The sequence below is a fragment of the Harpia harpyja genome, chromosome 17, assembly GCF_026419915.1.
Source record: "Harpia harpyja isolate bHarHar1 chromosome 17, bHarHar1 primary haplotype, whole genome shotgun sequence".
Lineage (NCBI taxonomy): Eukaryota > Metazoa > Chordata > Aves > Accipitriformes > Accipitridae > Harpia > Harpia harpyja.
Window position 1 is genome coordinate 3,538,047 of NC_068956.1, and position 13,648 is coordinate 3,551,694.

The following is a 13,648-nucleotide window of genomic DNA, read 5'->3' on the forward strand; positions in this document are numbered from 1 at the left end:
CTTTACTCTTCTTTTCAAGGCTGGATGATGTCTTCGCATGATTTGTGGGAGGACGTGGTAATGGTCAGTGTACCACACAATACTGAGTTTTAGTGGATTTCTTCCAAACCTGGTCTCCACTGAAAATGAATCACTGCCCATTGAAACACTGTGGGAATGTGGTAAAAGGTTAATGATTCCCCAAAGAATTTAAGCATGAAAAAGGCCTTTTATATTGGTATAAACTTGTATGTCTTTGCAGAGCTGTTTTGATTTCAGCTGGGCTTCTTTTACATGGAGCAACTTACTACAGAGCTGACTAGAAGAGTAAGATCTCTGGCACATCTCTCTTTTGCTTGTTATAACTTGGTGAAATTCATGGTTGTGCAGGAGATGATGTTAAATCAATAAGGAAGTGATTTAAAAAAGGTCTCATAAAAATGAGATGCGATTTTTACCTGGTCAAGAAGGCTGTCTCAAACTGAGATTTGAATCTACTTTATGAGAATTTAGAAGAGCTAACTTGTTAAAGTTAGCTAGGTACACTTCTGCTTCACATGTTCAGAACTAACCATTTTTCCATCTGGGTTTGAATTTTCTGTAAATGTGTAAAGTATGGATTTTTGTTCCTAGAGGTGCTGTAATACTTCGTATGATCATAGTTTGGTAGTTTTCACTTTTCTTTGGGATGGATCTTGGGAAGTAAGACTCTTGAAAACTCGGTGCTTGAATTAGGGGAGTGATTTAGACATGGCCTGCTCAGTCTTGTTCTTTGTTTTAGAAAGTGAAACTCTTCTGAGATTTTCTGCTGAATAAAAAAGCTGGAAGTAGGGGGTTTTTGGCCTTTCCATAGCCTCATACATTGTACATTTCATTGAGATGTTTGGCAGTTAGAGTTTCAATTTTATATATATTTAACTGATGTCATGTGAAAGTGCATTTTAATTTGTGTAAGCAACATTCTGCTTTTTTTTAATAGATTTGCTCTTTTTCCCAAATTGCATGTCACTTTATTCCCTTTACTTAACCTTTATTCTCAAAATTATGGTTTGTGGTTAGGCTAAAAAGCTGAATCTGCATCCCTTCTGCTGAGAAATGTACCATTTCCTTATGCTTCACTTTAACTTCTCAGTATTTCATTGTACTTTTCCATAGGCCAGGACAGTTTCAAAAACCCCATCTAAATCAGACTGGAATAGTAGTCTTAAAGAAAATGAAAGAAAGGTTCCTTGATCTTCCCCAGTGCTGGAGGAGTCTTCATGCCCCCTGGTATGAGAGCTGGGCTCCTGGCTTGTTCTTGCTTTCTCCAATCTCTGCAACACGTGTTATTTCTTTGCGTCGCATCCCAGCTTCAGCAGCAGGGATGGAGAGCAGCAGTGTCCTGCTGAAGTTCAGGCTCTTGATAAGCTTTGACAGTTACCTATCATGCTGATCAGTAGTGGCTTCTGACTCTTTGCTTTTCCTTATTGTACCCTCTTACAGTCTTTGGTCTCACATTGTGATCAGCATTGAGATACAGCATCTCATCCAGCTGTTTCTTTGTGTGCGCAGTGACCAGCACACTAATAGTAAAGATTGAACTGCTTTCATTTGGGAATGAGTCACTTGGTGACCTTAAAGTATGTGAAGGGAGTGTGGAAGAGAGAGTTCCAAGAATAGGTTTAAGAAAAGAAAAAAACAAACGGCTCTTTTAAAATACCAGGCTTGAACTGTTTGGGGCTTATTATCTCCTTAAGGAATTGGGTTTTAATTCATGAGCTGTGAACCCTATTTTTCTGCCTCCTGCCAAGATGGTAAGCACCATTGTGCTGGTTTTGGCTGGGATAGAGTTAATTTTCTTCCCAGTAGCTGGTATGGGGCTATGGTTTGGATTTGGGCTGAAAACAGTGCTGATAACACAGGGATGTTTTCGTTCCTGCTGAGCAGGGCTTACCCAGAGCCAAGGGCTTTGCTGCTTCTCCCCCCACCCCACCAGCGAGGAGGCTGGGGGGGCACAAGGAGTTGGAGGGGACACAGCCGGGACAGCTGACCCCGACTGACCCAAGGGATATTCCAGACCGTAGGACGTCATGCTCGGCAGATAAATCTGGGGGAAGAAGAAGAAGGAAGGGGGGACGTTGGGAGTGATGGCGTTTGTCTTCCCAAGTCCCCGTTAGGCGTGATGGAGCCCTGCTGTCCTGGAGATGGCTGAACTCCTGCCTGCCCATGGGAAGTGGGGAATGGATTCCTGGTTTTGCTTTGCTTGTGTGCACAGCTTTTGCTTTCCCTGTTAAACTGTCTTTAGCTCAACCCATGAGTTTTCTCACTTTTACCCTTTGATTCTCTCCCCCATCCCACTGGGGAGGAGTGAGTGAGCTGCTGCATGGGGCTTAGCTGCCAGCTGGGGTTAAACCACAACAACCATCTAAGTCAAACTTTTTATTTAAATTAGTATTTTATTACTATCCATACATGCGAAAAAAGACAAAAGAGTTAAAATGTTCTTAGCCTTCACGTAGTTAACTGTGTTGTACCAAAATTCAACTTTGTATTATGTGTGAAAGCAGAAGACAACTTCTGAAAAGGTGTAGTTTTCTGGGTGAAAACTGTTGAACCTGTCTTTAATGAGTGAATGCAGCTTCATTTATTTAAAGTGCATAGTACCCACTTCTAAATCTCTGCTTTTGGTTTCTGTCCTACAGGGAACACAGTGAGTAACCTGATTTTCATTCTACCTCCAATCTATGGTGCGATTCAGACCTATAAAGATGGCCTTGAAAAACGGTATTTAGCTGCATATTTGTGTCTTACAGGTATGTGTAAAACTTAATTTGCTCTTTCATTATAAAGGGAGCTTAGATGTGCAATGAACAATATCCAAATATTAATAAACCAAGTAGTTAAATCCAAATACTATGTGTATGAAATGTAAACCTCAATTTGTTACACTTGTTAGTATTTACAGAAAATTGGTATTTGTTGGAAGGACATGAAGTTAGAATTCATTAAATAACTTTATGAGATTTTAAAGTGATCCTTTTCTGGCTTTAAGTCCTGCTCAGCGCATCTTAGCTTACCACGTCCTTTTATGATGATTTACAGAAGATGTCTTGTGTGTCCTACTTCCAAACAGTTTCACACTATTTCATATTTTTGTGACATTTGTATGGAGCAGTAATACAAGAAATAGCCAAGATCTTGAAGGAACTGGAAAAGCATTCTTTCATGAGTTTGAATTTGTTTTCAGTTCCTCTTTGGCATATATCACCCAATGACCTAACTGCCATCATATCTGGGGAGTTTTGCAGGGACGGAAGAACAATGTGACATTTGTCCATAGGTGAACTTAAGGGCGGTCTGTTTTTTCTACAATAGCAAAATCTGGAAAAGAACCAACTTCCTTTAAAACATTAATTATGCAACTAAAAGTCATGTTCCTTATGAGAAAAGAAGATGTTTGAAGATGGTTCAGGTTTGGCAGTTTGGTCTCAAAGTAGATTTCACAGAATTTCTGTGTTTCATGGGATTTCTATGTTTGCTATAGCTCCTATCTCTGTGGAGGCTATCTTTCCCAGTCTTCTCAGTGGTAAGAGATCGGTTTATTTGTTACTTTTAAGATTGGCATACTTCTGTATTTACAAACATTGTTGAAAACCACATATCCATATGCTAAATGTATTCTTGATGCCAATTAAACTGTAACATATACTGGGTACAACTTCGTGATTTTTCAGTTACGTCAGCTTTGCTGATACATGTGAAAGATAAGCAGCACCAATGTACAGCATTGAATGTTGTCTGAACACTTTCCAAATAGCCATTTGTAGGCATTTTATGGTTTTGAGTAATTACTCATTTTTGTCTCAGTATAAAATAGTTTGGTAGAAGGAATTCTTGAAGGTCAGATTTCCTTTTAAAAAGACAAAGAAAGAAACAGTGTGGAAGCATTTGCTGAAGCTGATTCTTCACGTGTTCCTGAATCAAAGTATCCTATACTGCCATTCTTTCTAACAAAAAAAACCAAAACCACCACACACACACAAAAACCCCCCCACCCAAACAAAAAAAACCCCTCTGTGTTTGAGACTCAGTCTTGACTGTAACTTGTGGCTACCTCTGTCAGTGACACTTCACTGTGTGCCACTATCTGACCAGAGTGTCAGGCTGTCACAGCAAGACTGCCCTGAGTGGGCATTTCTCATATACTGTTTAATGTTTAAAATGTTTAAAAAAAAAAAAAGAAAAAAAAAATTCTGTCTTTGATCACAATAAATACCATGGACTTCAGTTTTATACTGCTCTGGGTGTTCACGAAGGGGAGGTTAGCCTGCGTATTTGACAGCAGTGCTGGAGGGCAGTCCTGAGTTCCAGCTGGGCTCTGCTCATCTGTGACTGGGACGCCTTTGACTCCTGTCTGAAGTGATAAATGGTTGCATGGCTTGATTTTTATCTCGTATGTTGGAACCTAACATTAAAGGTCACTCCCAAAAATGTTTCTCTTCTGTTTTGTCTCTGCTTCAGTATTGGTATCGCTGAATTGAAAGACGTAAAGGAATATAGAAGGCTTTATAGTTTCTCACTGAAAAACAGGAACAGGATGGTTTGGAATCACAAACCTCTTAACATTTGTTCTACTACAGAATAAAAGCAGCAAATGAGAAGATAAACAGAATTTTAAATATAGTTGAAATGTGCCAGGAACATTGGCATTCTTTCTGTGCATGTGTCTGAATGAGAAGCATACTGAAGTGGAGGTAGAGTAAGTGTATAGAAATTTTTTTGTAAGGAAGTACCAGAGAGAATTCTTTCCCTTTACAGGGAATTTTATTTTATTTATTAACAGATTTCACTCTACTTACTTAATTTGTAACAGACAAGCATAGACTTAATTTGTAAAGGGATAGTGAATTTAACACAAACTTCTGATTTCACTTCAGGCACCATGCTTCATTAAAGACCATACAGCAGAGCTTCTAACTAGCTAGTAGTGTCTAAGCGTTGTTTCGTTAAAGTAGAAATTCTTTAACAATTCTGCTCTGAAGGTGGGGGTGGAAGGGAGGGCACTTTAGTGAGGTTTTAACAACTTTGAATCATTACTGAGATTTTACAAGATGTTAAAAGACAGTTGTCAAAGCGGACATGAAAATTAAATCTGTTAGCATTTCAGAACATAAGAAGTGTTGTTTCTAGACGTTATTTTGATCCAAATCAGCTGTTTCTTTTGGATACTTCCAGATATTTAGCTGATTGTCAGTTCCTTTGTGTTTTACCATGCTGCATTCAGTGCTTCATTTTATACCCCACAATTTCTGTTGTTGACATTTATTTCCTCTTTGAACCAAATGCATTTTGAATTAGGGAAACACTGTTCATTTCACATATATGCTAAGATCCAAAGTTGGCAGGACAAGAAAGGGGATTTCTAAATAACTGTTCAAATGAATTTCTTGTTCGTACTGGTGCCGAGACTGAGTTGCACTTTTCAGCACATACTTTGAGATACAGCCTGCTGTTCTCAGCCCTTATTTCTGCTGCTTTTCAGCTCCAAGGGGATGTTGTTAATGAACTCAATAAGAACTGGATATGATTTTTAACCTTCAGAGAACTATTTCATCAACCTATAAATTAAGAAGAATAATCTTAAGCAAGTGCTTTAGCATGTTGCATCTCATGAAGTAGGTGGAACAAATCATCAGACTGTCACTGCCTCGAAGAATAAGCAGTTGTTTTTGCATGGTTCCTTATGATGCTGTGGTATTGTATAAGGTTCTACCATATGTCATTTCCTCATGCATCCTGGGAAACTATGATTCCCAAATGGTTCATATTCTAGAAGGGTCTCATTTTGAAAAAAATTAAAAAAATATATATATGTGTGTGTGTGTATATATATATATATAAAAATAAATAAAAAGAGAGTGTAACTGTTTTGGACCTGAGAAGATAAGAAAAAACAGTCAATGGAGTTATATACTTTATTAGATGCTTTACTTGAAATTTGGAAGGATTGTTCTGTTGTGTATTTCTTTGGCCTGTTTAATAGGACTCAGTCATTCAAGCTGTGCCAAAGTGGAGGGAGAAAAAGGATGCAAGAAGTTTTCTACCTTAGACATGGCCACAGGAACTCGTAAACACCTTACTGAAATTCATTTCCAGTGAAACTCTGTATCTGTGAAAATAGTTGTTAGAAGCCCTTCAGTCAAAGTTAATTCTCTTATTCTTATCTAACAGCCGTACAGAAGGTGCTTAGGCCATGTCGACGTTAGTAAATCAAATGTGCTCGGGAACATTCCTGAGTGCTGAAGCCAAGTAGTGTGGAACAGCCCATGTCTGTTCGTCTTAACCTCTGAAACAAGGTGACCGCATACAAATTCCCTGCTGGGCACGGGTCCTGGACTCTTCTGGCTGCTAGGCTGTGCCTGGGAGCTGCTCGGGGAAAGTGCTAGTTGGAACAGGCCAGATTCACGCCACAGACCGTTCTAACAATTCACTATTGCAGATGGTTGCATTATAGTGTCTGGGAGCAGTCCCATGCTTGAGTTTACTTGTAGAGCTGTACCCTTGGAGTAACTAAGGCCTCTCCTGTCTCTTACGCTGTGGAGGGAAACCATTACAAAAGAAAGTAATTCAATAAAAATTGTTCATTTAATTCTACTTTTTCATCTTGTTTTATTCTTTGGCTGTTTACGATGCAGTATGTTGTTGTCTATTTTTGGTTTAGTTCTATCATTGTAAAAAATCATAGGTGGAATTTGGCTCCAGATTCAAACACCTAAACATGTGTGTCTACCTGTGCAGAGTGGTCTGTCTCCCATTGCATTCAGTAAAGCCTAGAGAATCATTTGGCTCATCTTAAAATATCCCCTTATATTTGGCCAGCTGAATTACTCTTTATAATGCCATTCTCTTTAGTGGAAGCTTTGACAACTAGTTCATGTGTAGATACCTAAAGAATGGTGTTTGCATCTGTAGCATCCTTCCTTTAGAAAGTTTTCATACAGTGCTTGTACAGTTTAAATTCAAACTGCATCTATGAAATCATAATACACTGCTTTTTCTATAAAGGCTTTAGTCTTTTGATAAGAATTTTGAATGCTGATGGATAGTCTTATATTGAAATAAATTACCACTGATTATGTGATTCTTCCTGAAACTATTGAAAAATTTGTAGGGGGTATTTGTATCCCTCTAGGGTTCAAATCCTGAGAGTATATGTGGTTCATATATGGAGCTGGATCTCGTGTATAATTGGATATTTCTAGCATGGATATTGCCTTGAAGTCTTTGACAGTGTTGAAGCACAGTGAAATAACTGTGTATGAAGTAAAGTTTGCAGATGCATTGCTTTTACATCATCACTAACACAACTGTTTTATCAACTGGCAGTAACTACACATTCTGTTTGCTGCAGGACAAAAAAGACCATGTTAGTCTACATATAGCAGCTAACCTGACTTTGCATTTCCAGTCTTTTTAAGTGCTGTTCTGATCTCATAATATTGTGACTTAATGTGTATTTTGTGCTTAATACATAATTTATGTATATCCCCTGTAACTTGAGAGGTTTGTTGATGTAAAAATGCTGAGTGACTTGTAGTATCTATGAAAAGTGAGTTACAGTAGTTAGAGAGGAAATGGTATTGCTTCAGATGGTGTTAAAACTTCCCAACCGATATGCAGCTTTTAGTGAGTTCAGCTCCTTTGCAAAAGTAAACACCTAAAATTAAAACTGTAACCCTTGCTTACAAGATAAGAAGCAAGTCTATTGCTCACTTTGTCAATGGCTGTATGGGAAAGTTGCTTCTATTGAAAATTGGTGTAATCGCAGTGATTGTGTTCAGTCATATTTGGGAAAGTACAAAGCTGGTAGAACATCCCATTGCAGTGATAGTTTTTGTAAAGTCAATATTCCTTAGAAATGTCTTGATCCTGAAGTTATGTGATGAGAAGTATATCTAAAGATAGCTGCATTCCTGTAGAACTGCAGGTAGAAGCTACATGCGAAGATACTTGAGCTTAAATACTAACCCGCTATTTACTGGAGACAAATAACATGTCAAGCCCCTTGTAAGTTTACAAGTTAGACTTTCAAGCGTGACAAAAAGGTAGTGTGCTCTGGGCATAGCAGAGGAAATAAAGATTTCCTTGCAATCCTTGGCATGTGATAGGTGTTTCCTCTTTTTACTTTGCAATGTTTTCAGCACCAAACACTAACCCTGCATTAAGCCACAAGACAGCAACTCCAACTAGCACAGCTCTTGACCCAGTGAGTGCAGTATTAGATATTAGTTCCCTTCTGCTGAAGTTTGCCAGTTATATAGAGATGTTAGTGAAGCGGAGTATGTGACATATGCTTCAGCTGCTACAGTTCAGTTCATTATCTCTTAATGCAGTTTCCTTCTTCCTCCTTTTTGAACAGATTCATGAAGCTTTTTGCACAATTCTGTGTTAAGATATAACGTATGCCAAAGGCAGCAAATGAGAAACTTGGTTCTTGGCTCATTCAATCTCTAGATGTAAAACATTTTAAAGTTATCCCTCTGCAATGTAAAACATACCTTTTTAAGTTATGCCTTTGCAATAAGCAGGTATAAATGGGATACATAAAGAATCGTGTTTTGTTCTTTAGTCTTCATTTAAACCATCTCTTCAAAAAGATGCTATTGTGTACAGTTACCACAGTAGTGTTTGAGAAAATGTGTCTATGCAGTCTTGAGAGGGATAGTGTCATCTGACGAATAATCTAGTCATGTAATTTCTAGTCATGTAACATCCTGGGTTATCTGCTGAGTGCACTCAAATACCAAACAGACTTGACCGTGTTCATGAGCTCTGTCAAGATTGCAGCAAGCAATATTACTGCCATTTCCAGTAGAGGTTTTTATTCTAGGAAGAACCATATGATGAGTCCCTGTAAACTTTTCTTGTTTCAGATAACTATTTTATTCCTACACAATATAGCTAAGCATTGTTCTCCAATGCATAGTAAAATTTCATAATCAAAGAAACCCCAAGTGTGATCATTACACAGAAGCAAGAGGTTTTTTTATTATTTTTAGAAATTAATTGTAGTCGCAGGATTAATGACCTGAAACACTAATATCTGCAGCATTCTTGATTTTTGCAAAGACTGGAAAGGAAAAATAATCTAGAAATAACTACTTCTAATCATATAGGAGGAAGGGGAGGAGTTCAGTAGCTGATTGTTGAGATTTTTTTAACCTTGCTAACATTAACAAAAAAAACCAACCCCCCTAAAAAACAACAACAAAACCAACTCTAACAACATATTTTGTTAATTTAAAATCAGTTGAAAATTCTTATGCAATGATTTTACCTGTATTTGAAAATTACACTTGTTACAAATGTAAGAGTTTGTATCATGAAGATACTGAAATCACAGTGACAGCCAGGATAATGGATGGTACTGTTTTAATGACGATCTTAATGTTTTTTTTTTCTTCAGAATGAACATTAATTGTGATATATTCTGTATATGTAGAAAAATGGCTATGAGAGTTTCTCATTAAAATCTCAATGAAGGTGGAAAAACAGTTATTGCTTATTGTTTGGAAAGATTTTTCAGAAGCAAAACAATTTAATCAGAACTTACAGAAGTGCATATAGTTGTTTATGTTTTGGTAGACAGCCATGCTTAATTTTCCCAGAGAATTAATGACATTAAAGTATTTGGCAATAAGTTTTTAAATGTAGCTGTATTACAGTTTTATGTTTCAGTAAAGTTACATTCTTAGGTATTTCATTTCACTGAGTACATGTAATAATCACAATTCTAGCTTAATAGCATCTAAAGAAACATCTCCAGACAGGTGTATCAATTGTCTTGGGAATCCTTTACAAAATGTGCGGTTTGTTAGATAAAGGTCTGTTTATGCACCAATGAAATCTAGCTGTTGTGTGTAGAAAAGGTTATGCTCTTGCAGCAAAGCACAGCAGCACTACCCAGTAGTCAAGGCTTGAGTGCAAATTACTTAGCTTTCGCTGAAACTAGAGTCTAAAGTAAAACATCATGTCTTGAAGGAAGACAAGACTTTGCATTAATGTACTTGTTCTGGCAAAATAAAAATGAGCTGGTGTTTAATGAGAGTGTTTAACTGATAACATTTCAAAGTAATGAATGATACATTAAATACTCTACCAGCTTTGCTCTAAACAGTGAAATCTAACTTCCAAGAAACATTGTCCTTGTCTAACTGAAAAAGCTGTGTATAAACAAAGTATCTAACTCATAAATTAATTTCAGAAGTAAATTCAGAGTTTAAAAATAAAGTATTAAAAAAAAATAAAAATCATTGCACAGAAGGCTGAGCTTCCAAGAATAAGGCTCGGAAATGGTGATCGTGTTTCACAAAACAAATCCATACTGCGTGGGTTTTGTTTGTTTACCCTGAATTTCTAGTTCTGAGTTCTAGTAGCAATTCATTTCTGCTTCTAGAGCTGACAAGAAGGTCCTTGTAAAATTTACCTTATAAACCTGGACAATAAGCAGAAATATCACAGGCTTTCAGGAGTATTACCAGTTGAATGATGCTTTGCATTATAGAAGGATTGAGACAGCTAAATCTTAATGTACTTAGAAAAAAAAAGAGAAATAGAATGATAATGTTCCATTCATTCTTGGTTCCCTCAACTCCTGTCCTCGTTGAGATTATACCAGTTCATAGGAGACAGTATTGAGAGGAGGGAAAGGAGACACCCACCCTCCAAACAACCATAAATTCAGAGACATCACTGATGACTAAAGTGTAAAGTAGCAGGCTGTGGAAAATTGGGGGTTTGTCCCTGAAATGGGATGCTGATGTTCTAATTTTTTTTCCCAGTAAAGTTCATGCATTTAAGTTAATGTACCTGAAAGTTTTACATGCAGGCTTTTATGTTAACCATAGTTTTGATTTGTTTTCAGCTGTGGGATTGGGATCTTGGTGCTTCCACATGACCCTGAAGTATGAAATGCAGGTGAGTATTGATAAGTAGCTGTAAATGATTTTATGTGTGTACGACGCTATATAGTCATATTGCCATTTCTTGACTAGATGAAACTTATATAACATGAGTTAATGTACCTTAATTATCATTGCACATGACTCCTGCTCTCAGCAAGAGAGTAGCGCAGGTCTTGTTTATTAGATATTTTCCACTGATAGATATACAGGAATATATACTTGCATCTAAAATAAGGGCTATAATCAATTGTTTACATTGATAGAAGACACTTTATCCTTTGGGAAATCATACTATCTTTTTACTAGAGTTGTTATTTTAAAATTCCTACAGCTTTGGCTTAATAGCAAGCAGTATAGACTAGAGATGTTTATTGTATCCTTTTTTTTCATCCTAATGTTTTCTATTGGTTTTTATTTATCTAGATGTACCTGTAGCATTAATAATGAAGTCAGTATCTTCTGAGTAGCAATATTGGAGTCTTCCTTTCTCTCTTTTATTCTCAAGTAGAAGGCATTCTGTTATAAATCACTGAGCCATAAGGATTTGGTCCTGGTATTTCCCATTTTCAAAAGGGACACAAGGAGTCTTGTCCTGTTTTAGGCCTGAGAAGATTAAGGAAGTCTTTGAATCAAAGTCAGGGTGAAGTGGGATTCAGTTCAAAATTAAGAAACCTACATTTGAAAGTGTATGCTGGAAGTCTGTGCTCCCACCGTAGTCAATGGAAATACAGTTAAGTCAGTGGAGTTTAGAGAGCCAGTCAGCTGGGCTGAATCTTTCTCCAGACTCCATTGGCAGTCTTGAATAATATTTGTTTGTCTGAATATAGGTGTTTAGTGTCATTTTAGACCTTGTGTGTGTTCTATCTGGCCTCCAGCTGCCACCCCACAAAGGTGCAGCTCTCTTAGACCCCCTTGTCACATCTGCCAGTCTTGGGTGGGTGTACTGGAGATGACAGAGCATCTCAGGTGGCATTAGATGCCTATGCTGTGGCAACGGAATTGAGTCCTGGATTTCTGCTGATCATAATGGGACCTGAGACCCTGCATATGTGGATACCAAAAGTTACGTGTCTTAATCTTGAACTGAATTACAATCCATAGTGATGTTTGCCTCCATAATGCTCTGTTTTATATCTCTGGCATGTGCTGGAGACTGTCAGCCTCCATGGAGCATACTTTTGCCACCATGTCAGAATATTTGGTGCTTTTCTTGGCATGTAAAAGGTGGTTTCTAGATCCGTTTCACCACTCCCTCCCAAACTGGGGTGTGATTTACCTATATTCTCTTCAGTGGCGAAACTGCCTTGAATTTCCACCTTTTCATCTCTCTTCCCTCAGCTTCTTGTTCCTAACCCTGCCAGTGTTTCAAATCCTCTTCCTTACACTGATGCAGAGGTGAGCAAGGCCACCCTGAAACCCAGATCATTAAAATGATCCAGGCTTAAAACATTCTTATATGGGGTTTGGTTGGTTGGTTGGTTTTTTTGTTTGTTTGTTTGTTTTTTGTTTTGGTTTTTTTTTCCATGTAGAGGCTATTTCTGACTGGTGTAAAAGGCTTTGTGTGAGGCAGAGAAAGTACATTTATTATTTTGGCAGCCAAGTGAGATCTGCAAGTGGCCCATAATTACTTTGATGGCTAGCTCACAAATCACCATAGAGGAAGCATTTCAACCAGTAAATAAGCTTTTCTTGTTCACTTTATCTCTCATTCTGATTAAAAGTCAGCATTGATAGCTGTTCGAAGAGATTTTTTTTTTTTTGTACATTTGTTTCACAGTCTTAATACTGTAAATGGTTAATTCAGATTGCTTAATTAAGATAAATGTGAAAGCTTCTGTTCTTGAAAGCAGTTTAGAATACTTTTGAAGCGATCACCTTTCTTTTTCTCTTATTTTTATGGGAATCTGCTTGATTGTGCATTCCTCAAGAATCCAAATGCTTAGTTAACCAGCGAAATCAGCTCACCAAGTTCTCTTCTATCCATGTTTCTTCATTGTTCAGACATGTTCAGACATGCTGTTGACAGTATTTTGGGAAGCATTAATTCCTTTGGATACAGAAGCCATTGTCTTCTGCAAGCAAATTCTAACTACGATCTTTTGAGAGGCTCTTTGATGTTACCATTATGTCCCTGAGATGCTGCCAGCATATGAACTTCAGAGTAATCAGCTGTCCAAATTTGAAAAATCTTGCTATGTTGTATTTCCTATTCTCCGCCCCCTCCTTTTTATTTTATGAGGCCTTAAATGACTCATGCTTTTAAAGAGCTGCATGAATTAATCCTGCAGCTCATTCCTATCAGACTTGGTAAAGCATATCACTGAACTTAGAAATAACTATTAGTATAAAGCTGAATTCAGCTATTGCTTCTATTTTTTCCTCTCTAAGGCATCACAGCAAAGGTAAACTGTGTAATGGCAAGGTGCCACCTAACATGCCTGTTAGCTTCAGCTGCTATCTATGTTCCTGATACTTTCTTTGTGCTACCCATTGTGGTCCCTGACCCTATAATGCACGGATTCAGGGATTTAAACCTTTTTCTGCAGGGTTAGCTGTGTGCTGGATCAGCTGTTGGAACTGGCTCGCTGTGGGTCAGACGAGCATGACTGCCTCACTCGAGAGAAATAGTGGGAGTCTCGGTGAAGAAGCAAGACCTGCCCTTTCAGTGGCAGCTAGTCAGTAGATCTGTTTAGCAGTATTGTGAAACATTTCCTGAAGTTTCTATG

General features: G+C 37.7%; 1 protein-coding gene across 1 annotated transcript in view; it reads left to right on the plus strand.

Moving 5' to 3' along the window:
- Nucleotides 1-13,648, plus strand: part of ACER3 (alkaline ceramidase 3) — a 60,493-nt gene that overhangs the window by 19,144 nt on the left and 27,701 nt on the right. Inside the window, exons 2-3 of the mRNA XM_052812663.1 lie at nt 2,661-2,771; nt 10,883-10,935. Of these exons, the coding sequence (XP_052668623.1) occupies nt 2,661-2,771; nt 10,883-10,935 (164 nt within the window). The remainder of the gene's footprint in view (nt 1-2,660; nt 2,772-10,882; nt 10,936-13,648) is intronic.